We start from the raw sequence: 27,895 nt of genomic DNA on the forward strand, positions 1-27,895 counted from the left end.
TTATACAGGTAGGAGCAATAATTGGCCGACAGGGCTCCACGATCAGGCAAATTACACAACAAACAAGAGCGAGGGTCGACGTCCATCGGAAAGACAACGTTGGATCTCTGGAAAAAGCCATCACTATTTATGGGAATCCTGAAAATTGCACCAATGCTTGTAAAAAGATCTTGGAAGTGATGCAGCAGGAGGCCAATAATACCAACAAGGGGTAAAACATAGTTTACTGGTTTACAACTCACGATCTGACCTTTTGACTTGTGTTTTTTTTCCAGTGAAATCTGCCTAAAAATCCTAGCACACAACAACCTAATAGGTCGTATTATTGGGAAAGGAGGAAACACGATAAAGCGAATCATGCAGGAGACCGATACAAAAATTACGGTTTCGAGTATTAATGATATTAATTCGTTCAATCTGGAACGCATCATCACGGTGAAAGGCTCGATCGAGAATATGAGTAAAGCGGAGGCTCAAATAAGCGCGAAATTACGGCAGAGCTACGAGAATGACTTGCAGGCGATGGCGCCTCAATCCATGATGTTCCCAGGTAAATGTAACTCATTTATTACAACAGTATACAAATATTATGCAACACCTTATAAAAGAACCTTAGATCAGCAATTTGTCGTCTATATTCCAGGAAATAATAATAATAATAAAAACGTTTATTAGTCACTCAAAAAGCAAAAAAAAGTACAAACAGGGGTATACAGAGAGTAAACAACACTAAAATATTTCAGTGTAAATAAGAAAAATAAGAATATTATTTGTTACCCTTAACAATATAATTTTGTACATACGTAGTAATAATTTATTCCTACATACATAGTAATAATGGAGGACAATTAGGCCATTATATTTAGACCTTCAGGGAAGACTTTCAAGACTTCCAATTCTGTTGAGGAGACCCCCAAAGACCCCCAAATTCTGTTGAGGCCTTTGAGAATTCAAAATCGTATGCAAAAAAATTAAGAGAAACGTACCTAAAAAAGGTATGGGATAGAAAGAGGAGAGGAGAAGGTTAAACTATAATACCAATTTTTAATTCCATCTTTGTATATAATATTTAAAAAAAACATTTTTTTTTATTATAAAATATTAATATTGCACATAGTTATTTTTAATCAGTTTAGAAAGAGGAAAAGTGAGAAGATGCGTTGAACAAATGCTCCTTAAATTTTGCTTTAAATAGTTTCTCGGACATAGGACGAAAAGTCTTTAAATTTATTTACAAGATGCACTATTATATACAAAAATGACTTTTTAAAAATTTCTTCTATGATAGGGAACAGTTAAACTAAGTTTTATCAAGATATATACTTTCTAACTAGATTATAATAAAATACACGTTTTCCTCGCAAAATTTGATGAAAATACCTGATATCTGGATATTGACCACAAGTTCTAAAACTTAGATATTTTAAAAATCGATGCTAAACTCTTTCCAAATCCACATTGGTAATTTGTATTAAAGAGACCATAATATAGAAGCGTATTTAGGTTTATAAATGCGTACTAAAGTAATTTAAGCGTTGAATAATTACGATATACACTGGTGGCCAAAAGTAGATTGACAAATTCCATTTTTATGGATATATTTCATCTGAAGCAAAGGAAAAACCGGTTGAGCTTATTAGTGTTTAGGAATGTGAACAACATAGTTTGAAGAAACAAATTCCATAGATTTTTATTGCTTGCACTTTTTCTCAATATTTTTTTTATCAAATAATCCAATAATTTTGTTTGAATGCTAGGTGGCCAAAATTGGATTGACAAACAACATATTTATTCAGTCTCTGAGTTTTATGCATTGGTTTCTGTTGATTTGACTTTCCTTACTATTAGTTTTGAAAAATATTCACAATGCCACGTGGTATAACTTTATCGATCGATATTAAGATGCGAATAATCTACAGTTACCGGAAAGGGGTTAAACAGGCGGATATTGCTCGAAAATTTTCTCTTTTGAGGGCAACAGTAAGTCAAATAATAAAAAAATTTAATCTCCGTGGAAGTGTTGTTCCTCTAAAAAAAACTGGCGGACCAAAGAAGACCACTAGTCAATGTTGACAAATTAATTTTGAAAGAAGCAAAATTTGACCCATTCGCAACTTCAAAAGAAATCAAGCTGCATTTGGAAGAAGAAGGTGTGGGTTCAGTTAGTTGTCGTACCATTAAAAGGAGACTTCAATGTAGTGATTTAAAAACAAGACGCCCTGCAAAGAAACCACCGCTAAGTTTAAAAAACGTACGGGCGCGATTGTGCTTTGCTCGAGAACATAGTCACTGGACAGTCTCCGAATGGAAAAAGGTTATTTTTAGTGATGAATTTGATTAATTCGGATGGCAAAAGATATGTTAGGAGTCCTGTGAGCCAAAGGTATGATCCCAAATATACGGTGTCCACAGTCAAGCATGGAGGTGATTCCGTGATGGTGTAGGGGTGTTTTTCGGGCTATGGGATGGGTCCACTACACTTGATAGAAGGCACGATGGATCGTTTCATGTATAAAGACATACTGCAGGATGTTACGGTACTTTACGCTGATGAAGTTATGCTACTCAACCACTACTTTCAACGTGATAACGTTCCGAAACACGCATCCAAGGTCGTTAAGCAATGGTTGACCCAAGAAAAAATTAATGTTATCAAATAGCCGTCACAGTCACCGGACCTACATTGATCGTCACATCCGATGTAAAAATTTCAAAAATAAACAAAAACCTTTTGAAGGCATGCTGGATATCCATCGACACGTCCTATATTGACAATTTAATTAGGTCAATGCCCAAAAGGTTGGTGGAAGTGAGAAGAAATAGAGGCTATGCAACGCATTATTGAATAAAACCCTTTAAATTTTCTATACTTATTTTTATTTTAGTAAGCTTTGAATTTGTCAATTTAATTTTGGCCACGTAAAAATTGTTTAGTTTTTTAATTTTTTTTTTTTAATAAAATTGGGTATTACAAATAAATAGTTTAAATATAATTAAACATTACAAATAGGCTCCGTTGTTTTTTAATCAGGTACTGTCCCACCTAATTTATCATTTCCTAAACCGTGATATAAACAAATTTAAAAAATAAGTAGTTGTCAATCAACTTTTGGCCACCAGTGTAATTCAGCGTTTTAATAATAAAACCAAGTGACCTAAAACACTCTGCTATAAGATTAATTATATGGTTTACAAAGAAATTTTGCTATCAAATACCACTCCAAACTCTCCACAGAGGTGGAGGTTACTCTATTTAGGGAAAACAGGGTTAGATGGGACCTTTTTAATTTGAATCCTGTAAATTGTAGCGAAAGGAAAAAATATATAAAATGGTTTTTAGGCCTCTAGTAACAGGATGTGGAATATAGAAACGTCGAAAAAAATTTTCTGTACTTTATTATAATTTTGAAAAAGTTCTATTTTTGAGGGAATCGAAAATTGCACATTTTAATAGGAAACGAATATCAATTTTATTTGTGAAATGTTCATTACTAACAATTTCGCCCATTTAAGTATTATCTTGCTATTTTTTTAGTAACTTTTGAATGTTTGTTTCCCGGTTTTATCTTCTTCTCTGCACTTCTCATAGTCTTTTCACAAATATCTGCAGTTGAAAAAATTAAGAAAAATCGCAAAAAATCTTTTGCATGACAAATTATAAAACTTGAGCACATTTTGCAATCAGCTGCTTATTAATTTATATTTTTGCATACCATTTTTTATTCGTATTTTGTTTAAAACAAGTAGATATTCTTACAAAGTTGTAAATATGAATTACCTTAACATAAACTTCGCAATAATAATGTACGCTTAGAGTAGAAGATGTGCGCTTGAATAATGTACGCTTAGAAGTGCACTTTGGCACTTGCTTCATAATTGCAACCAGAAAGTTTTGGAAGAATGTTTTTTAAAACAAAAGAAAATTACCTTCAAAGCACCAGAAACTGTTAAGCGTCGATGAAAGTTTGTGAAATACTAACAGCAAAAAGTGCAGTGTAGATGGCAACACGTTTTTTTTCCAAAGACATCTGTTATTGTTACACCATCCAGCCAATTTATTAACCGCTTTCTGAAGTCATCCATGTCCTTTACACACGTAAAGATCTTTGAATCATGTGCAATTAAAGGCATACTACCATTATCCACAATATTATTTACAATGTTAAACAGTAACGGACCAAGCATAGATCCTTGGGGAACCCCTAGGAAATTGCGAGTTTGGCAGACATTTATTTAAAAAAATAGAAAATCTTGTCAATACACATGAGCAATCATGAAGAAGAAATGAGGGAATTTTATCTGGGCCTACTAATACTTTAGTTTTCATTTTCTTTAAGCAGTCAAGTACTATAATAAAAGATATGTTACAGGCCTTAGAATGGTTACCAGTCAGAGAGCATCTTATACTCAATACGCCGACTGACTCAATTTTGTTGAGTAAAGTCACATAGATTGAGGTAAATTTTATATACCTAGAGTTTCTCAAGAACGTGCTCAAAATTCATTGTTTTTTAATGGACTAAACAAATACAATATATTGCTAATAGAAATCAAAACAATCGAAAGTATAAAGTTTTTTAAAAGGGCTTGTAAACACCATTTAATTACAAATTTAGTATAATAAACCACTAATTTCTAAAAAAAATTTAATGTTTTGTCTGGTTTGTGTCTCGTTTTTTGTTTGTATAATATACATATGTTTGCAGTAATTGTATAGTGTTTGTTAGTTATGCAATTTTTTTTTAAAAATGTAATATGGTAATTATTAAGTAACCTTGTTGTATAACTTGTATTCGTTTTTGACTAAATAAACGATATAAAAAAGTAGTTCAACCTCAATCACATTACCAATTGCAATGGAACTATACATCTTATCCCTATATTTTCTGAAGCATCTAGAGGAGATGAAACCTGGAACCTTTGCAAATGCATTTGTAATGATCGTCCGATTTTTAAATTCTTTACCACTCCAAGACATAGTCCCACAATAATTCCTATATGCAATATCTACATCAAATTTAATTTCTCTTCATAACTGCTGAAATACTAGGTAGTCATTATCGTCATTAGATCTCTTAAACTTGTTCCAAGCCTTAACATTTTTCTAATACTATAAAATTAATCATTTTAAAATTAAGCCAAGGAGGATAATTTCTTTTGTGTTTTAGTGTTTGAGGAACAAATTTGTTTAATGCAGTATATATTTCTTTATAAAATTTACATAATTTAATTTGTACACAAAATTTCAATAAATATTACACACATATTTATTTAAGTGCTAAAAAACAGCTTTTCTAAAGTTATAACATATATTATGTATTGCTTGCTTGGTTTTTTTTGTGTCGCTTCAACCTAAAGATGCCAATAAAGCTGGATCATGTGGATCTTCAGGCAAAATCACATCTATGGCCTCTTCGACTTTACATGTCTAAAAATTACATTGAATTGATAATAGATAGAGATTTATTATTTACATTACCATTAACAAATGAAGAAGTTATAAAACTTGGCAAGTCAAAGCCACTAAAAACCAGAATTTATAATTATAAAGATAATCGCATGTAATGACTTGATTAAATCACTTTTTATAATCCACAAGAGAAGTATTTGAGATATGTAAGTTACAAGCAAATAAAAAATATAACTATTTAATGATATTTTAGCTTCTATAGTATCCATACAATCCGGAATATTATTCATTTCCTGAACTAGGAGGTTAAATTATTCTTTATTGCCAACAATACTCCTTAAAAACACCCAACTGAGTAAAGTTCTTATCCATTCGGTATACAGGGTATCTAGAATTTTACTTATAATATCTCCATTTAACCAGATTTCTGTAAATATAAGTATGTCAAAATGTTTGAATAATAAATTAAAAAGAGATTTGATAATTGTTATTTATACCTGATTTAGTCTTTTTAAATATTTGATTATATGCGAAACAATGTTTATAGTCCCAAACAACATGATCAAAGGTACATACATTCAACCCTCGTTTTTCTCTAATATTAACACAATTAACATTTTATGTATTCAGTATATAAGAAAAACAACAGAGATAAACCCAGAGTTTCTCATATTTTCTACAATGTATGTATCAATTTAGGCTAGGTTTTCTTACAACTGGACAAACAAGATCAATCAATATATGAGGTATACTAGGTTTGCAAAATATGTTGAGGAAAACAACGTCAAAAAGAGCATATTGTCAATACAGTCATTTGCTAATGCTTTCTAAAAAATTTAACTTGGAATATTAAAGAAATTTAAACATTTTGAAAATACTTGCTGTCTGATACCCCAACTTCAAATTTATCTTAAAAAATGAGTTATGGACCTGAAAAATGTAGATATTGGACCCCATATACTGTTAATCAAATATGATAGTTTCTTTATAGGATAACATGCAATTTTCTTTTAGGGTTGCATCCAATGGCAATGATGGCCACCGCGGGCATTGGATATGGATCCAGGGGACTTTATGCCGGACAGGCGCCGTATCCGGGCATGTATCCTGCGGGAGGGCCCACAGGCCAAGGCGGACCGTCGGGTGACGCCCAAGAGACCACTTTCCTTTACATTCCGAATAATGCAGTCGGGGCCATTATCGGCACCAAGGGGTCGCACATTCGCAACATAATTCGCTTTTCGGGTGCATCAGTGAAAATCGCCCCATTAGACGAAACTAAACAGGAAGCGCCGACGGAGAGGCGGGTTACGATAGTCGGTACACCAGAAGCACAATGGAAGGTAAGTGTTATATGTATATTGTAAGTGGAACCAAATAGAATTTAAACTAAACTAATTGATCTAAACTAATAGGCGTGTAAAAGATATGTCATAAAATGCAATGAAAACCATTTTGCTGCGATTACTTGATTAAAAATTAAAACTTTCAACGCATTCACGGTACCCTATTTAAGAAATTGATTTTTTTGAATGTGTATAAAACAAAAAGTAGCAAATCTGGTATAATTGCTCTCAGAATATTATTTTCTATCAAAATACGTAATAATATGCAAAGTATCCCATTTAAAATAAAAAAGTTAATATCACTACCGATTAAACCGGACGTGGCAAAAAACAACAGGATATGTCAAAAGATACTCTCATAACTATTCTATTAATATACTAAATTGTACTTGTTTATCTTGAAAAGTAAAAAAGTTATTAAGTGTTCCCTCTTTCCTGTCTCACCAGGTATAGAAGATTTTCAAAAGTAAACACTATATAGGGTGATTGATGACAATGACAATTATATAGCCGTATATGGGAAAATGAACGTAACATTTTTCTGAAAATTTGGTAGCTGTGGCAGCAGACCGCTTATATAGAAAAATGGCAACACCTTTGATTTTTTTAAATGGAACACTATAAATTTGTAGATATTTTGATTCCCTGTTTTGTCTGTCTTTTTTAATCATTATAATTAATTATAACAAATTTTCCGTTTTTTTTTGTTAAAACCCAATTGTTTATTCATGTAAGGTCCTAAAAAGCTCAAATTTTACACATCACTTTTAGATACCATCTTGATAAACTTTCCATAGCCCAATTTAAAAGGCAAAAAGTCAATTTTTTTAAATGGAACTCCTATATTTAATTTTTTATTTTAATAGACAGTTAAAAAAGTTAGTTTACCTTTAATTTAATATAACTCATTCCTATACCTACGTAGCTATGAAAATGTCACAATGACAGTGACAGTTTTAGTTATAGTATTACCATTATGCCTTATCATAAACTTAATTTAAAAAAAAGAACATTAATATTAACTACGAAATGAAGCTTTGACGGGACTATTTGTTTTCCATGGACAATGAACTCAAATAATAGCAAGAATATGTAGAAAATAGAACACATTGTCTTTAGATTTACAACCAATGAATAAAAAAGCTTATTTATACTGCAAAATAGTTCGTAAAAGAAAAAAAAATGTATTATTATAGGAAATTTCTGAAATAACTGCCAATATTCTCTAGAGATTTATAAAATCGCTTTCTGGTGGATATATTCGTTACTCTTCTAATTTCGCTAGAGTAGCTCTTCTTTACTGTTTGCTGATGTTGCATAGACTCTTTCCTTTATATTAGCCTACAAATAAAAATCAAGGGGTGTCAGATCTGGCGATCTTGCGGGCCAGTCATGTGCCTAAACTATCTATCATTGTATCATATCGTACAGTTCTCTTGTTACATTGTCTCTACGGTGAGAAAGAGGCTCTGTCATGCTTTTTTTGCTTCTTCGGTCTAAATTCTTTTTCTTAGAAAGTCTTCATTAATATGGATCAAAATGTTTTCACAGAATTCTACCCTTCTGCGATAGTCTGGAGATTTCAAAGCCTGAACTTTGGTGAGCTTGTATGGATGCATTTGACTTATATTTTTTGAATTGATTAAGAAAACAAATCTAAATCATTATTAGCATTTCTAATTGAAAGTTTTGGATATTTCGATATATGCCAATATATTCATAATATTCATAACCTTCAATCAATTAATCAGGTATAATACATTTTAGTGTTAGGCCCGGATGTTATATTTTGGTTTTTTATGCTTTACTTTTTTGTGGGGAAAAAGAGGATCTTACCCCCAAATATTCTTAGCTACTTTAATTATTGTGTAATTTACCTTATGTTTATTAGTATTCGAGTACTTACATGAACAATTTTATTTTTTTTTTAAATTTTGAATTGAAATATATTACGAAAAAAAGATATATCAGCAAATTGTACAAATAAAGTTTTGACTCAAAAATTATGACACTTTTTTAGTAAATAAATTTATAGGGAGAATGCCATAAAATTTAGGACGAATATAAGTCACAAATCTTTGGTTTCTCGTTTTAGTCGGGAATGGGATATTCACAGACTCCGCAGACATGCCTCTTGTATGATAGTTTGAAGTATATTGTGGTCTTAAGCCAGGATATTTACACACTAATAAAAAAACTGATTTAACATATAATTGTTGTATAGTCATAACTTGAGCTTCCTGGAACAAGAGTTTAGTTAAGTATCTAGTCTTTTTTTTTAAATATGATTTTTAACTGATATCTTTGGGTTACATTAAAAATGTTTAAAATTGTTGAATAAGTTCCACCCCATATTGGCAAACCATATCTAATTAATGATTCAGCCAACGCAAAGATTAGCAATTTCAACTTTTAATTGGCATACAGTTTCTAATTTGATTTTAAATTTATTATTTTTTGCAGTTTTATGTTTGTGTTTTCTATATATTTATTGCTTTCCAGCTCTTTTTTTTTATTAAATGATCCTCTTTTTTTATTACTGATTCAAATTAAAATAACTATATTTTTGTGACTAAGGTACACAAGGCCTAATAAGCTAACTTCGGTTTGGAAAACATCAATATGAAATAAATGCATGTAAGAATAGACAGAATCGAAAAGTGTGTTTGTATATTTATTACTCTTTAGGTTTTTACTTATTACTTTTTTAGTTTTTACTTTTTTAATTTACAATACCCATAAATATACCACTCAATTACAAATGTTACAAAATTTTTTAATTAAAAGTAACACTCATAATATCATTTTTAGTTCACGGGTTAATGCATTTTATTCTCCCGTTAGAAGACTATATAGTTGCTGTGACACACTGATGGTACACAGCTTTAAATTTCAGTAACGCGTATATAGGTTACGCGGTTTGCTAAAAAAATCTCTTGGACGCATTCATGCGTAATAAGATACTTAACGTATTAAAGTAATAAATACCTAGCTCAACTAAGAGTACGGAAATATGTAAGACAAACATTTATTAAGCCAAAATTGATATAATTTATTTTCCAATTTGTTGGCAGACTTCATTTAACCATTCTGTACAGTAATGTTGTTTTTATATAAAAGAGAAATCTATAAAAATTCTATGGTGATTGCTGAGAGTCAATTTTCAATATAACTTAATCAAATAAGAAATTAAAGTAACTTACTTTTGTTATGAAAATCCTAAATAAAATCTTTTTTTTCATTTTTTAGGCTCAGTATTTGATTTTCGAAAAAATGCGCGAGGAAGGTTTCGTGGCCGGTTCCGACGATGTCCGATTAACCGTGGAGATTCTAGTTCCGAGCTCGCAGGTCGGGCGTATCATCGGAAAAGGCGGACAAAACGTACGCGAATTGCAAAGGGTTACCGGGAGCGTTATCAAGTTGCCCGAACAGGGCGCCACGCCCGAAAGCGACGAGACCACCGTACATATTATCGGGCCTTTCTTCAGTGTTCAGGTGAGTTTTTGCATAATCGTACTTTTTTATGATAATCTTTTTTTCACTTCTGTACGGGGGTGTCCCAATTTGGACACTTTTGTCGGTTATCTCGGTTGCTATAGGAGATAAAGCCTTGCGGTTTTTGCATTACTTACTATGCTTCTTTTTTATGAAACGAAATATATGACACCGTCAAAAATTTGATAGCTGTTATAGCTTTTAACCTGCAGAGTGATTTCAAAAATTTTAGACCTAATAATTTAGGATTTTGAGATAAAAAATAAACTATCGTTAGTTGAATAGAAGTCCATATTTTGTAGGAGAATGTGTATATGTTATTCGCAATTGCCGAAATCGGCCACTACCCGAAATATTTACTGACAACGCGTTCTGGGTATACAAATTTTTCCACGACGTCACGGGAGATAATTTTTTGAGCACTGAGTAAACCTAATTGACCAGGACGTGTAGTGGGGAAATTTAAGTTACCCACAAAACGAATAGTCTTGGTCTGGTGTTGTTTCGTTTTGTGGATCATCTATTTTACCCACATCGCGTTCTGTTCGTTTGCTTTCCCAGAATAAAACAATGAAATAAAAGAAAATTATTTAAAGGTTAATTATTAACGCTACCTATAACATAATTACATTATGGGATTTAGAATTACATAATAAATTTAATTTTACACACACACATATGACTTATTTCCACATTCCTTAAAACGAGTTACATTTAATAAATCCTTGCTTAGCCAGAAGACAACATAGCTTCTTGCCGTATATTAATAATAGTGGATTCTTCAGCAATTCCAGGCAGCGATAAAAATACCGAAGGTGATAACTGAAATTCATTTTTACTGGACAATCGTTTTAATATCCCATTTTTGATTCCCAAAATGTACAAACCTTGATTAGTTTTTTCCGCAACTACGGCTAAAATATTTCTGGGAGTTAAAGGCCCGCGATTTATCTTATTTTATTATTTTAATGTTTTATTAAACTACCAAACCGGAAGGTTTAATAAAACATTGTGACCTGCATTAATTGGTGGAAATTTGCTTTGTGGTTAAGCATTTTACCAGCTTGTTGTTCACCTTTTACCTTTGACCTTTTATTACCTTAAAGCAAGCACATGCTAAATCTAAGTTAATTGCACAATCCATATGAATTGATTCGTATATCTCTATTACGTGGGAGGTACATATAATCACAAATATACAACAATTGGTCATAATATTTTCATTTTCAATTTCTAATCTTGTATCATTTTGATTAGCTTCTGTTTCGAAATTTGATTCGTTTTCTATTCCCTGTTCTTTTTTTTTAACATCGGATTCAGGTACAGGATTGGCTTCTAGGGACTCTTTTGCGTATTATACTATTTAAATGTTCCTTAAGTCGTTCTTCGATCGTAATTTAATTTACTACACCAGTGTACAAACACGAATCTAAGAGTCTATTTTTCTATCGAAACATTAGCTTAGCAATTGTTCGTTTTATATATGTGTGGAAACTGCGATTTTTGGTACTTTGAATCATTTTAAGACCCTTTGTCCAATTTGTACTATTATTGTCTAAAATCCAGGTTACAAGACTATCACATTTGCTCTCTCAACAGAGCCCTAATTCTGGGAATGTCGGGGCTTACCGTAAACTAGTTTAATAGATACCTGTCGGAGACTGATACCGACCACTTACCTCCCAACGCATCCTGGGTAACGCTTAAGACGACCAAATATTATTATTGAAGTTCACCTTACGAGTCACTTTATCTCTTATATAAAGTGACTCCTATTATATTTTCATAGAAACTGTATGACAGTTGTACGCCAAACAGATATTGTCAAGTGTGAAGTGTACGAGCAAAGTTGCGGTTTTCACAATGGTGAAGTTAACGGAACGTGCATGGTTGGGTTTGGTGATAGAACACGTACTCAAAGAGAAGCTGCTCAATTATTCAATGAAATCCATCCTGATCATCCTCCGATATGTCAAAAGGTGGTGAGTAGAATAGAGGCTAAATTTAGAGAATTCGGTCATGTTATAGATCTGCCGAAATCTAGTCGTCCTGCTTGAGATGAAAATGAACAACTTGACGTTTTGCTTTCTTTGGAAGAAAATCCATGCACTCCTCTGTCACAGATTGGGAAAAATTTACAAATGGCGAAATCTATAGGTCACCGAAAAAGCACAAATATCACCCCTACAAAGTTATTCCTGTGCAAGAGTTATTTGATGACGATTTCGATAGGCGAAATGAGTTTTGTGAACGCTTACAAAACATGTGCAATCTAAATAATAATTTAGTAACAAATATTATTTTTTCCGATGAAGCCACGTTCTGTTTGAATGGTAGTGTGAACAGACAAAATTATCGATATTGGGCAACAGAAAATCCGCATTGGATGATGGAAGTAAACACCCAGTACCCTCAAAAACTAAATATGTGGTCTGGAATAGTGCGCAGAAGAGTAATAGGTCCCTTTTTCTTTGAACAGACTTTAACGGGACAAGTGTATCTCGATTTTCTCCAACTTGAATTAGTTCTAGCATTATTAGCTTTACGTCCAAATCCATTGGAGCCAGACTATCCTGACGAAGAACTAATTTTCCAGCAAGATTTTTTCAAGCAGCGCTCTTTCGCACTATGCTGCCACTGTGCGTAAATTTTTGGATGAAACCTTTCCCAATCGGTGAATAGGAAGGAGAGGACCCATCGAATGGAAGATTCGCAGAGAAGTGCGCGCCATAACTCCGGAAATGATTGAAAATGTGCAACGAGACTTTATTGATCGCTTGGATATTGTCAAGCCGTGAATGGCAACCATTTTGAACATTTAACTTAATTTTTGTTTTTTTTTTATTTGTTACATGAATCGTCTTTTTTTCGATAACTGTTGACTTTAGGTATAGGACATGATGCATGAAACATACGTAGAATTTCACGCGAAATTCAAAGATGAAATAAAAACAGATGCTTTCATTTGAAAAAATGAAGTTGATGGTCGTAATTTATTTTTGAGCAACCCTGTATATACAAACTTCACGTACAAAAATGCGCAAATTGAAATAAAAATCGACGGGTCGGAGCGTTTTTTTTTTCGAACACACCCTTGAATTTTAAATGAATTTAGTCATAACTCATGGGATGCACTGAATTTTTATTAAATTCTTTTGATGTTACCTGTTTTTTATGCTAGATAGTTAATGATAGTACTAATACTTCAAGTACTTTATTGCGATATAAAATCTTACGTTATTGAATTTTTTATATACTATATTTATTTTGTAAATTGGTTAAATACCGTAATATACTGAATTGAAAACTTTCACTTACAGTCTGCGCAGCGAAGAATCCGCGCGATGGTACTACAATCGGCAGCGCCACCTGCCGGTCGTCAGCCGCGCAGCTCATCCCAGCAGGCGCGTCCACCCAAAGAGCCGAGCCAAAGCGAGGGCGGGCCCTCGGACCTGCAATAGATCAATCGACTGCGGCCACGACCGTCGTAAACTTCACGCACTTTCACTGCCGCCAGATGCCGCCTCTTTGTGCTCGCTACGAACGCGCGCACGCGTTTCGCGCATACCAACTTTTCTTTTTCCCCTTTTAATTACAACTTATTGTGCTGTCTGTGTGCGTTCTCGTTTTTTGGGGATCCCATCCACTCCGTTACTGTGGAGAGAGTGAGAGAGACAAAGAGGGACGGTTTCAATTTTTTTTTGTTTGTTCGTTTGTTCTTTCCTAGTTAATGAGCACTTGTGTCGTGATTAGACGGATGGATCCCCTAATTCCTTGTTTGACGTTGCTTTAACAAGTATTTTTATATGGGGTGATTTCATACGTTGCCCGCCCTGTATAGTGGGTACTTAAAGTAACGTCACTTATAGGTATTAATTCGGGAAGGAGTTAATAGTAATCGGTTTATTCTTACATTTCATTTTTAACAGTAGGTTTACACATTTTTTGTGGTATGTATTGTATATAATAATATCAGGGTGGTTCGAAAATACCGCGCAATTTCGCGATTTATTTTCGAGAGACACCTCCTCTAGACCAGTGTAAGATAAGGGTTAACGTTGCTTAAATAAAGATGCGGTGCGCGCGTTGATAAGATACGGTATATGTGAACCAGGTGCCTATTTGTTACAATCTACCTCAACAAATCAAAAAAAAACAATCTAAGTAAATAATTATTAGATAGTTATAGTTCCGTGTAGTAGAGATTTCAGTTTGTTGTTTTTACAGGCCATATTATAATAATATACACGTCATACTTAATATTGTTATTTACAGCATAAACATTTTCTCATAGCAATTTACGCATGCACACCTCACATATTATTAACTATAACTGTTACGTAATTATAAGGTAAGAACTACCAAAGATTGATTGGACCGGCTACACCGCGCCTGCGCGATCATTTAATATCAATTGAACTTAAATAATTTAAAAGTAAGCAACCTGATTGGACCTGCGCAGCTTACCGGAAGTTGTCAATGTTCCTATAGGACTTTTTTCAGTGGCGTAGCGATTTTTGTGTGGTTTTTATTTTTGGTTGATATACATTTTTATGTTTTCTATAAAGGGATAGTGTTGATTCTGGGAAAACTATAATTAGTGGAAAAAATTTGAGTTTTCAGTTTTAGCTGGTTAATCAGGCTTACCTCAAGTAATGGTTAATTAATTTTATGGGAAACCATACATATATCATTACTTTTTTTAATAATCTTACATTACATTTGGATTTACTAATATTAATAGAGTAGTACTATATTATTCGAGGATCCATTTTTCTTCCAAATATATACTCAAAAATTTACATTTTGAGAACAACACTTCTGATATCTGAGTTACTGATTCATAATCGGAAAGCCAGCATGATTTTAACAATTTGAGTCAACTATGAGTAATACTACGAGAAAATATCTCTGGTATACTAAATCAACTAAGATCAAATCATCTCATTTATAATTCTGATACAGATGATGAGCATGTGAGCTTGCGAGTAAATGATTAAGATACACAATTACATTGGGAAGACAGATAAGATATTTGAGTAACTGATGCATCTGAAACGTGATTTTACACTTTGAAATTTATAGGTCAAGTGATCCTATTTATCCGTAATCACTCCAGAAAATTATTTTTCACTCGGGATGCTCCCAACTATTTAATTGAACTAAATACATTAAAGAACAAAATAGGCCTACGGCATTCAACTATGTTGGATGCAGAAGAGGGAAAATACTGTTTAGTTTTACTCGTAGATGTTTCATGAATGATAAATTAATTTATTAACAAGCCAAAAACTTTAATTTTATTTATGGAAAAGAGTATCGTATAAATATGCACGATCTACGATCGATCGACTACTCTTCGAATCATTGTTCAAGGAATTGCGTTGATTTCATCCGTTATTTTTTGCTTCAACTCTCTCAAATCTTATGGCGGTGAAGTGTATACCTTACTCATAAGGAAAAAATCTACTGGTGTCAAATCGGGACTTCTCGGTGGCCAGTTAATGTCTCCTCTGCGACTGATGAACATCTCTGGGAATAACTGATAAAGAGTATTCAAGGAATAATTTATGACATAAGAAGCTGCTAGCCATCTTGCTGGAAAAACTTGGTTCCATTGTAGCAACCATGGTTCTATATTGCAGGAGTTAAAAAATGTTCTAATTAGTGGCGTTCACATGTTACAGATTGGCCACGATTATCTTCAAAAAACATACGGGCCAATGATTTGGTCCTTGGTTTGACAGTAGTCCAACATAACTTTAGATCAGTGTCATGTAATGTAAGTATTATGCTCATCCCAGTATCAGCAGTTCTGTTTATTAAGATGTCCATTAATATGAACACTCGATTTTAATAAAAAAAACGATCTTGTATGGATGAAAATGCAAATCCTTCCCAATAATGCGCTGAACAGTTGACTTTGCGAAGGTATAGAGACGCTCCACGCAGTCTTAATGATTTACGGACTCGTTAACCGACTGGGCACACATTTAATATTTTCGCTCGATCTTGCTCACCTTGGAGGTCCAGGCGATTTACTAAGAATGCTTTTCAATTTTCTTATCAAATATTTAATTAAATTTGTGCTTGTTACATCTCTCATTCTTGCCATATAATGAGTTTTGTACCAACGGCGTACAAGAACATAAGAATCATTGTTTTTTATAAAAGCTGTGAATAGAAAAATCACGTTGCGGCCCTGTAAATCGCTCCAACTAAAATTTAACAATGTTGCCTTAAAAAGTCGATTTTTTTCTGCACATAATTCGTTGTCTGAAAAATGTAAACAAGAATGTAAGGCTTCATATCTTCATCTAGATAGTTGAGTGACTTTATAAGATTTCAGTTTTATGAATTAGGCTTTATAATAGTACTCCAAAAATCTTTTAGACGAGGTTTTGAATTTAATCTCGTCTGCATAATTATTCCTATGAACTTAAGCATTTGTTTGTGAGTCGTGTCACTCAAATTGGCTGGATTTGCAATACCAGATATGATCAATTTTTTTGGACGCACCGATCTGATTCTATAACTAAGAGATCAAGCAGTTCTTTAGTAAGAAGTAACTTATAAAACGAAAGCGGGCAGTCATCAAAACGTGTTTCCACACTTGGACCTAAAGTACTAGTTTGTGGACCTATAAATTTATTTAGGTACTCTTCTTCAACGTAATTCCAAATTACTTTTGTTAGTGACGCCTTCTCCCTCGTTATCTGAACTTGAGGACTAATATTTATGTCGTGAACTTCAAAGTTATAAACAGGCGATAAAAAATTACCTGTTGTGGATCATTCTGGTTATTTAGTTTCTGTGAATCGTCTCGATTTTAGAGTATTTTAGAATTGTGATCTTCTTTAAAAGGTTCCTCACTAGCGTGTACCATAAATCAGCATCTGAATCATCAAATGGCTCGTCAGTATCACTTACATTTTGAACCAAGACTTCAAACTATAAGTCTCAGAGAGGTCAATTTTTCACCTCGATTTACGAAAAAATTACGGTTATAATAGCACTTAACCATAAGCAAACTGCAAACGAGTAGTGACCAGAAAGACACGTGTTTTAAACTAGAACCTAAAATCATAAGAAGGTATAAATGCATGGTAACTGTGTTCAAATAAGATATACAGTCAAGTAAAGGCGTAGAATATTCACGTGTATTAAAAAGATACAGGCAAAACTTTTTGCGTATTGCTTTTAGTACACATAGCGATCAACGTGTTAACTAATGAATACCACTTTATTTTTTTATAATTATAGTTTTCCCGTAATTTACCTATGAACCTTGTAAATGTTTGTTGTATTATCATTATAAATGCAACATTCTCAGTATTTACTGCTTCTATGTAAGATCTACCCTTAAATGGAGGAACTGATAAAGTTAATTTAGTCTAGCTTTTGGGGTACCTTTAGGTATTTCCAAAAATACAGAAAATTAGTCCCGGTATTTCACTTTATGTATAACAACCAAAAAAAAAACCAGCAAATAATAAAAAGAAACATATTCAACAAATAAAGAACGCGTGTAAACTGGACAACATCGCGCGCGAGTGCTATTACTATTACTATTATTATTACGATGGACAATGTAACTATAATTTTTATTATTATCTATTGAAAGCTTTTTTTTTTTTTAAATTTACTAATTTAATCTTAGGAGATTGTTAATCGATTTTTGTGGGCGCGTTAAAGACGTCGGTGCGGCTCCCAAAGTTATTATTTCTGTTAAAAAAAAAAAACGAAAAACAAAAAAACGGAGCCGTCCCTGCGTTTTTATCGTATATAATATAATATATACCTTAAGGAGGCCCCGCAGAGATTTTGCGAACAGGGTGTACACTGTACACGCGCTGTTGCCAAAATTTCGTGTGAGTTTTCCAGGGCGACGCGTCGGGACGTCTTGCGTCAAGACGAGCCGAGCGTCGCGTCCCTTATAGTACAAAGGAAAATCGAAAAAAAAAATGAAAGGGATGATTGAAGGACGACGATGTAAAAATTTAATATTTTTGATATAAAAATGATTGTTCGTTCGTTGGGGAGGATGATATTTTTTTTGTTAAAAAGTAAAAAAAAAATGAAAAAAATCAAATTAAACGCGTTATAATATATAGCGGGGTCGCTATTTTAGAAATTGTGAAAAAAATGGATATATTTATTAGATTTTTTATGTATAAAATTTTTTAAATTATTTGTAAAGATTTTATGAAGTGCCAAAGTGCAAAAATGAAAAAATGGGGCGACGGGCGGCCGAGGGGTGGAAGGAGAAGTGCTGCCAAATCATCAACGTAGTTTATGAAAAATTATACCAAAAAATGTGTACATTTAGTAAAGCGGGTGTGCTTCTCCTTCTTTTTTTTTTTCTCATGTCCGTCGTCAGGGAACTGCGTATTTATTAAAAAATAAGTGTTTAAAAATTATATCGAAAAGGGTACACATGTATTTATTTCTGCGTAATTTTCTCGTTATACATGCACTTCTGAGCCCAAACAACATTCAGGGATCATTTACATTTTCGGACATAATTGGAATAATAGAGGACAGTTCGCACATTTTTCGGGCATGCTAGAAGATAAAAAAAAAATGGCTTCTTTCGAATAAATTGCTTTGGGTTTTATTTCCTACAGTTTCATCGAGTTATTCTAGGAAAACCTCCAGGGTGAACTCGCTAAATTGTACGAAACAACTTGAAAAAACTAACACTAAACCTAAATTTAATTGATTTGAGGCATCCAGTAATAGATTTAGAACCTCCGTACGACCAATATGGTTCGATGCCTAAAATCAATTTCAAGGGAGTTTAGCCATTCAATCCATTTATTTCACACAATATAAAAAAAATAAATAAAGAGAAGAGACGTCAACCGATGGAATTTCAGGCCGCAAAAAATTATAACAAAGAAGCCGATCGTCGTCAAAAATCGCTCCCCGTTTTTGGGGCGTTTTTTGGGCCGAATCGCTTTTTGTTCCAGACCCCCCAAAAATTAAAACCCATACATTTAGGTATATATATTGGAAAAAAAGGGTAGCCTCTGCGTCATTTGCAACCCAACCACAACAATAATTTTGCGAGTGACTTTAAGGTTTATTTGATTTTCAGTTTTTATCGAACTTAATTGGGAATCATTCAGTGGATGAACGTCTATCCGCGAAATAGTTCTAAACTAAAAATCAAATTATATTTTCGAGTCATTTCGTTCGCTCGTTGTTGTTAAAAATATAGCAGCAGTTTGTATTAGTGTAAAATATGCTTTCTCTTCATATTTTTGTTTTTTAATCTATGTTTTTTTTTTTTTAATTAATTTCTTCGAATCGTAGAATAGTTGCTATTGTAATAGATTTAAAACAAATCAGTCTAAGCCAGTCCGAGTAGAAAAGAATCAAAAACAAGGGACTTTTTCAGCTTGATAATGCTAATCGTTCATTGCCACCTACCTATGTAATGCTATTAAGTATATACAGGGGGATCCGAAAAAAGGGTAACATTACTCTGTAGTTACCCTTCAAAACCCCCCCAACTGTACTGTAATAAATTAGATATAATTTACTGCTTGCGGGTAATTTATAAGCGGGCACATTATTATACTGAAAAATCCAAATGTATAATATTTACAGTGTGTGCCAAAAACTAAAGATTTATTGATATAACTGGAAGCAAACTTTCTGATTTATTTTAATTTTTTTAAAAACAATTAAGTTCATTATTTAAAAAAAAAACACCAATGCTGCGGCACATACTGCATAAATACTGCCCGTTTATATAATAATCAATATGGGTTATCATCAGTGCCTAAAAATTGAATCTGTTTACGGGTAAAATTGACAGTTGTTTATTTATTAGTAAGGATAATTAATTAATTAATTAATAATATATTGATAATATTACGTTAACTACTATAGTTTCACTCACCATGATGTTAGATAAAGAAGTGTTTATTATATTATTATTATTATTATTACTACTATTAATAATATTACTATATTATGTTGTGTTATTATATATTTTTCTTGCGGCGTACTATTTGTTTTTATTTTCTCGTGTTAACAACTTGAAATGGGCTTAGGTGCTTTAAATCGGTTGCACCAATACCATTTTATAAATGAGCCTAAAGCGCCGCAAAACTTTTAATTAGTCTGTATTGTTTACACCTAATAAATATATTTACACATAACCGGTGCAAAAGTCGACTTTACTCGTTTATCAGCGAATAAACCCCCTTACACCTCATTTAAAAAAAATATATATAGGATAAAGTGTTTTTTAGTTTACTTAGTGAAAAATGAAAACAAATGCACACATATTCAACTGTTTCTGAGCTTTCAGTGTCATAGTTTAAGATTCACTTTACATTTAACCCCCTTCCCTCCATCATATACGTGTAGTAGCCTTATTATTATTATTATTATTATTACTATTATCACCATTATTATTTCATTTCTGATTGACACTATATTATCTATAGTTAATGAACATAAAGCAAGGCTGGAAAGAGACTGATTCGTGCAAAGCCAGCCAGCGCTGTATGTAGATTTAGTAAGTTGCTTAGGTGCGGATAGTTCTCTATTTTTTTTTTGTAAAACTTCATGGTCGAATATAGCTGGATAAACGTTCAACCATCTAGTTATTTTAACTAGTAAATTATTTCTTACACTCCAACTATGTTCTATTAAAATTACCTAACATAGATGAAACAATGTAACTTTGAATATATAAATAGCCCAGTAACCACTATCCGCAACACTAAGAGAAAGTAAACTACCTCAATAATTATATATTTCTATGAAACATTTTTGTTGTTCATGTTTTACTTCGGGTATTGATATATAAGTTTAAGGTTAATATTTCTGGTGAATGCTATTTGTGTAATGTTTAAAAGTAAAAGTGTATCTGTACTGCGTGTGCCATTGCCATTGTTAAACCTCATAATACACCCATAATCAAAAGTCAAGTGAGGGTGGCGGGACTGATGTTTCCCCATCCAAACTTGACGCTTTAATCTCAGGTATTAAACTCAGGTTTTGCTTTGAACAGTTTAATGAACACATAAATCGATATTTTTTAACAGTGTTTTTAATAATGTAGAATGTTAGATGGTCAAAGGTGCACAAATCGGTATTGTAAACTTTATCAGGCTACTTTTGTTCTGGCTCCAGTCATTTATAAGTTTAAATAAATAGTGTTCCCTTATATTGTGTTATTTATTTATAAATTATACCTTTCCTACGCAAATCTAAGCTGGAAGTCTTGTTACAATACGCTTCGCGTATTGTAAGAACGCATCCTGCTAAATTGAGCGATTTTCGGACCCTGCGTCACATAAACGTTAATAACTTTGCTCCTATGGCGAATTTTTTTTTCTGGTTTTCACCGTTTTATGTGGGAAGGTTGAGGCTACGTGATGGTGTAAATTTTTTTTGGCCACGCCGCCCCGAAGGGGCGGGCGTGGCAAAAAACTGCTTTTTTCGCGAAAACAGGATCTTTGGCGGGTGGGGGAAAATTGACTGAGCCGAATTTTATGAAACTCATTGACATCAAAGACCTCCACGGAAACCTGCTCCCAAAGGGCGCTTTTTAAGATAAACTCTTTAGAAGTCGGATTTTTCTGTGAATGAATTTTGAACTTTTTGCGCGGTACCTCGCGGACTTAAACGGCTGTGGGGCCTAAACGGTAATGTTCCCGACAATGCGAATAAAACAGCCCTTTTCTACGTAAATGTAGCTTTCTTTTTTATTAAAACTATTTTTTTCCAAAAGAAACTCCTTCCGAGATAAACGAGCTCAAACTTAAAATTTTTTTTTTCGAAAAAAAAAAAAGTGAATTTTTCGAGAAATAAATTTTTTTCTACTTCTAAAAAATTTTTTTAATTTTTTTTGTTTACACCGTTTGAAAGCTTAATCCTTTAGGATTAAAAAGAGGTATTATTCATGGTGCTACGTATTATACAGGGTGAGCTGTGTTAACAAATATAAACCCCTTTTTGAGCCTTTTTTTGACCGTTTTTTTCTACTTTTCTTAATAACTCTTTATTGGCAGCACCTAGAAATTTCAAACTTTCAGCATTTTAAGAACTTTTTAAATCCTATTTTTCGACATAGTCTACAGTCTTCTACGTAGAGCGGTTTTTGCTCTACACCTTTTTTTAACTTTGACGCTTTATACCGGCATACCTATGACACCTACGAAAACCATTTTTTTTCTGAAATCACCGGACACTATCTGGCTATAATCCACTAAAAACCGTTTTTCTTCAAATGTTACCGTTTTCCCGCAATGCGCTGTTATTTAAGAAAAACCCCCAAAAATAAGCCGTTCCAATCAACCAATCATACCGTCGACACCACGGGAGCCAACGCATGGTACAAAATAGTTGGCGGTCCAGCACCCAATTGCCCCAATGTAAAAGCATACGGACGACGTCACTATCGAGTCGCACATGGCCAGATGACGTAAGCGCGGGGTTTTCGGGGTATTGTGGCGGCAAATTCGGCCCGTTTGCGCTACGAGTTAGAGTAGGAAAAGCGGTTTGAGAGAAGGATGGAGGATGTCTGGCAACAATTATAAACGCGTCGTGTTCGTCTCGTGACGTCATGAGTTATTTTATTAATGAATATTATTAGTATTATGGGGACAATTTTACGCGGTTTCTTGATAAATTACTAGGATAAATAAAATGAATATAAATATTAAGAAATATACAGAGGGTATTGATATTATGGAACATTTATGAGGATAATAATAGTATGGAAATAGAATTATACGGGGGGTTTTAAGGTTGAGGGCATAAATAAGGAAAATAATATTTATAATAATAGTAATAGCAGCATAAAGGTTAGGATAAGGTATAAATATCTGGAAAAAAAAAAATAGTGATAATAGTTTTATTTTAGTAGGGTTCTTTTAGTGGGGGTTGCTAAATTGGTAATAAATTTATATTAATAGTTTATCAATTTAGAAAAAAAAGACATTGATGCGGTGTCAAAAAAAGGTGTATTTTTATATTTTTTTACTATATTATTGAGATCACGGCTTTCATAGCTTCAATTCAATAAGTTGATAAATTTTTTTATTCGTTTTTTTTTCCTTAAATTTTTTTTATTTTATTATAATTGCCCTTTAAAATAAAAATTAAAAAAAAAAAACAAGAAACAAACCACTTTTTCCTATCCTAATACATTGCTTCTTATGGGACCTAATCTTTCTATTTATATTGTGGCACTCGTATGAATCGTGGAAAAATTTATCATAAAGCTTTTTTACTAGTTTTTGAATGGTCTTTAACCAGAAAAAAGAAATTTTGAATTCGAAGCATATTTTGAAAAAATGGTCATTTTGACCCCGGATTTTGTTCGAAAATCGAAAATTGCAAAGAAATAGGGTTTCTGTTCATTTTAGAGTCAAATTGGTAATAACCTTTTTTAAAGGTACTCTGAAGTAGTGTAGGATAGAAAAATAAAAAATTTACATTTTTCCATAGGGCTCTTGATATTTCGATATTTATGTTTTACAGTTTTTTTCAATTTTCTCCGATTCTATAATAGCTAGAACCGATTTATTTTGACATGCGGATACCTCATAAAATTCCTGAGAACTTTTATTTGAAACAAAAAATTGTCAGAGTTACAGTTAATTTATAAAAAAATAAAAACCATTTTTTCGAAATTTTTCGTGGGTATACCCCTTTCGATTTTCGCCCAAAAAAAAAAAATTTTTTTTATTGAGTTTTTTTACTGGAAATTATTAGTTTAGGGTTTACTTTAAAATTTGCCAATAATTATTTTAGGAAAAAAAAATGGTACCATGGGAAAAAACGAGTTTTCTTTTGTTTTTTCCACCTTTTTATTAATATCTCGGTTTCTATAGCTTCGACTTAATTCACTGATGGTTTTTTTTACTCCTTTTTCTTCATCTGTCTACTCCTTTCATATTTAATTAGTATTGGCTTTCAAAAACAAAACTGAAAAATTACAAAAATCCACGAAAAAACCCGATTTTCTTATCCCCAAACATCAATTCTTATGGGACCTAATCTTTCTATTTATATTGTGCCACTCGTATGAATCGTGGAAAAATTTGTCATGAAGCTTTTTTACTACTTTTTAAGTCGTCTTTAAGTAGAAAAAAGAAATTTTGAATTCGGAGCATATTTTGAAAAAATGCTCATTTTGACCCGGATTTTGTTCGAAAATCGAAAAATGCAATGAAATAGGTTTTCCGTTCGTTTTAGAGTCAGGTCGGTAATAATCTTTTTTAAAGGTACTCTGAAGTAGTATAGGATAGAAAAATAAAAAATTGAAATTTTTCCATAGGGCTCATGATAATTCAATATTTATGTTTTATAGTTTTTTTCAATTTTCTCCGATTCTATGATAGCTACAACCGATTTATTTTGACATACGCATACATCGTGATATGCCTGAGAACTTTTATTTAATACAAAAAGTTGTCAGAGTTATAGTTTATTTATAAAAAAATAAAAACCATTTTTTCGAAATTTTTCGTGGGTATACCCCTTTTGATTTTTGACCAAAAAAAAAATTATTTTTTTATTGGGTTTTTTTAATAGAAATTGTTAGTTTAGGGCTTACTTTGAAATTTGCCAATAATCATTTTAGGAAAAAAAAATGGTACGGTGGGAAAAAACCAGTTTTCTTTTGTTTTTCCCACATTTTTACTTATATCTCGGCTTCTATAGTTTCGATTCATTTCGTTTTTGGTTTCTTTTATTCCTTATTCTCCTCATGTCAATTCTTTTTATATCTTATTTACTATAAGCTTTTAAAAATAAATTTGAAAAATAAAAAAAATCGACATAAAAACACGGTTGTCTTTTTCCAATACTCTAATAAATGGGACCCTCTTTTTCCTTTATCTTGTGACACGGATAAATCGTGGAAAGTTTATTTATAAAACTTTTTTACTTAATTTTGAATGGCCTTTAAGGTAAAAAAATACATTTTGAATTTGGAGCATAATTTAAAAACGTAAATGAAATTATCTGCATACTATGGCGAATACGCCATAACGTTCGTCAGTACAACAGTGTATTATAATTGAGGACTCTGTTTTAGCGTATTTACCATAGATGGCGCATTATAATAAAATAAGAAGGTATCATTGAATATTGGTTATTTTTATACGAGTTACTTGAGAGCGGAGCGTATTGTAACACATCATGGTTCTCTGAAGCATGATACCCAGAAATAAGTAAGTAATATTTCAATGAAATTTATTTCTGATTATAGTAGATAATGAGACCTTCCCTTTTCTCTCGGTATTTACTATAGATGTAAATTTTTTCGAAGTACTAAAAAAAGAAAAAGTTGGGTAGAGCACCATGCCGAGGCTAAGGTTTGAACTCAGAGCCTTATGAGGATACGGCAGGTCTCTTCCCCACTGCGTGTTTAGGGCACTCCTTGGATAATTTTGGAGATTTTTTTTTTGTAGTACTGACAAAAATTTTTAAAATTTCTACTGGTCCCCACGGACTAAAGTAGACGCGAAGCGTCTACTTGTTACAATACGCTTCGCGTATTGTAAGAACGCACCGTACATAGTTGGGTGATTTTCGGGACCCTGCGTCACATAAACGTTAATAACTTTGCTTCTATGGCGAATTTTTTTTTCTGGTTTTCACCGTTATATGTGGGAAGGTTGAGGCTACGTGACGGTGTAGATTTTTTTTGGCCACGCCGCCCCGAAGGGGCGGGCGTGGCAAAAAACCGCATTTTTCGCGAAAACAGCCGCTGCAGAGGTTTGTGAAAAACTGACTGAGCCGAATTTTCTGAAACTCACTGACGTCAAAGCCCTTCATGGGAAGCAGTGCAGAAGGGGAGCTTAAAAAAAAAAACCCATTGGAAGTCGGATTTTTCTGTGAATGAAATTTGAACTTTTTGCGCGGTACCTCGCGGACTTAAACATTGGTGGGGCCTTAACGGTGACCTTCATGATGATGCGAATAAAACAGTCCTTTTCTACGTGAATGTAGCTATCTTTTTTGTTAAAACAATTTTTTTCAAAAAGCAACTGCTTCCGAGATAAACGAGCACAAACGTAAAATTTTTTTTTTCGAAAAAAAAAAAAGGGAATTTTTTGAGAAATGATTTTTTTTCTACTAGTAAAAATTTTTTTTTATTTTTCTTGTTTACACTATTTAAAAGCCTAATCCTTTAGGATTAAATAGAGGTATTAATCATGTCGCTAGGTATTATACAGGGAGAGCTGTGTTAACAAATATGAACCCCTTTTTGAGCCTTTTTTTGACCGATTTTTTCTATTTTTCTTAATAACTCTTTAATGGGAGCACCTAAAAATTTCAAACTTTCAGCGCTTTAAGAACTTTTTAAATCCTATTTTTCGACGTACTCTACAACCTTTTACGTAGAGTAGTTTTTGCTCTACACCTTTTTTTAACTTTGACGCTTTATACCGGCATACCTATGACACCTACGAAAACCATTTTTTTTCTGAAATCACCGGACACTATCTGGCTATAATCCACTAAAAACCGTTTTTCTTCAAATGTTACCGTTTTCCCGCAATGCGCTGTTATTTAAGAAAAACCCCCAAAAATAAGCCGTTCCAATCAACCAATCATACCGTCGACACCACGGGAGCCAACGCATGGTACAAAATAGTTGGCGGTCCAGCACCCAATTGCCCCAATGTAAAAGCATACGGACGACGTCACTATCGAGTCGCACATGGCCAGATGACGTAAGCGCGGGGTTTTCGGGGTATTGTGGCGGCAAATTCGGCCCGTTTGCGCTACGAGTTAGAGTAGGAAAAGCGGTTTGAGAGAAGGATGGAGGATGTCTGGCAACAATTATAAACGCGTCGTGTTCGTCTCGTGACGTCATGAGTTATTTTATTAATGAATATTATTAGTATTATGGGGACAATTTTACGCGGTTTCTTGATAAATTACTAGGATAAATAAAATGAATATAAATATTAAGAAATATACAGAGGGTATTGATATTATGGAACATTTATGAGGATAATAATAGCGTTGATTGAATATTTGGGAAGATACGCAATCCTGTGTTAAAAAGTGTACCCGGTCGACTATCGGATTGCCGTTCAGTTTCGTGCACCGTGTGGTGCTGCCGCAAAGCGTCAAATCTAGGAACGATTTATTTTAGCTGCGTGGACCTGGCTTTTGGCTTCTTTGAGTCAGGTTTTCAACGACGATGGAATCTCCGGTTACGCGGCCGTGTTGGATATTTTTTTAAGATATGGGATGATGCTGCCAACTATGTTTTTATTATTTTTTTTAAACATACAACACGGTGTCATTTATGTAGTGGTCAAGTGATAAGTGATATACTTAAGGGTGGAGGCATATTGAAATTTCTTAAAAGTTAAATTTTATAAACAAATAATTACTTACCAAAATATGTTTTTGAGACAAAAATTAATACAAAAATATATATAAAAAGCTATTTTTACAAAATTACCAAAAAAGTTTAATACAAGTTATAATTCCAACAAACATTATGTTTCCTTCATTTTGTGTTCAAGAGGGTCAAGTTTTTAAATAAAAAGCCCGTTGCACTTAATTAACTAAAAACTAATATACAAAAAATATGTGGAACAAATTTTAAGATATAAGTAGGTTTCACGTAAATATTATAAAGAATAAT

General features: G+C 32.9%; 1 protein-coding gene across 3 annotated transcripts in view; it reads left to right on the forward strand.

Moving 5' to 3' along the window:
- The window catches only part of LOC126745245 (insulin-like growth factor 2 mRNA-binding protein 1), a 130,797-nt gene extending 109,358 nt beyond the window's left edge, over positions 1 to 21,439 (forward strand). For all 3 annotated transcript variants that reach the window (XM_050452997.1, XM_050452998.1, XM_050452999.1), the window contains 5 exons: positions 9 to 211; positions 276 to 550; positions 6,425 to 6,753; positions 10,006 to 10,251; positions 13,572 to 21,439. In XM_050452997.1, the coding sequence (XP_050308954.1) occupies positions 9 to 211; positions 276 to 550; positions 6,425 to 6,753; positions 10,006 to 10,251; positions 13,572 to 13,712 (1,194 nt within the window). In that variant the 3' untranslated portion in view covers positions 13,713 to 21,439. The remainder of the gene's footprint in view (positions 1 to 8; positions 212 to 275; positions 551 to 6,424; positions 6,754 to 10,005; positions 10,252 to 13,571) is intronic.
- The last annotated feature ends 6,456 nt before the right edge of the window (positions 21,440 to 27,895 follow it).

Source organism: Anthonomus grandis, chromosome 15, assembly GCF_022605725.1.
Source record: "Anthonomus grandis grandis chromosome 15, icAntGran1.3, whole genome shotgun sequence".
Classification (NCBI taxonomy): domain Eukaryota; kingdom Metazoa; phylum Arthropoda; class Insecta; order Coleoptera; family Curculionidae; genus Anthonomus; species Anthonomus grandis.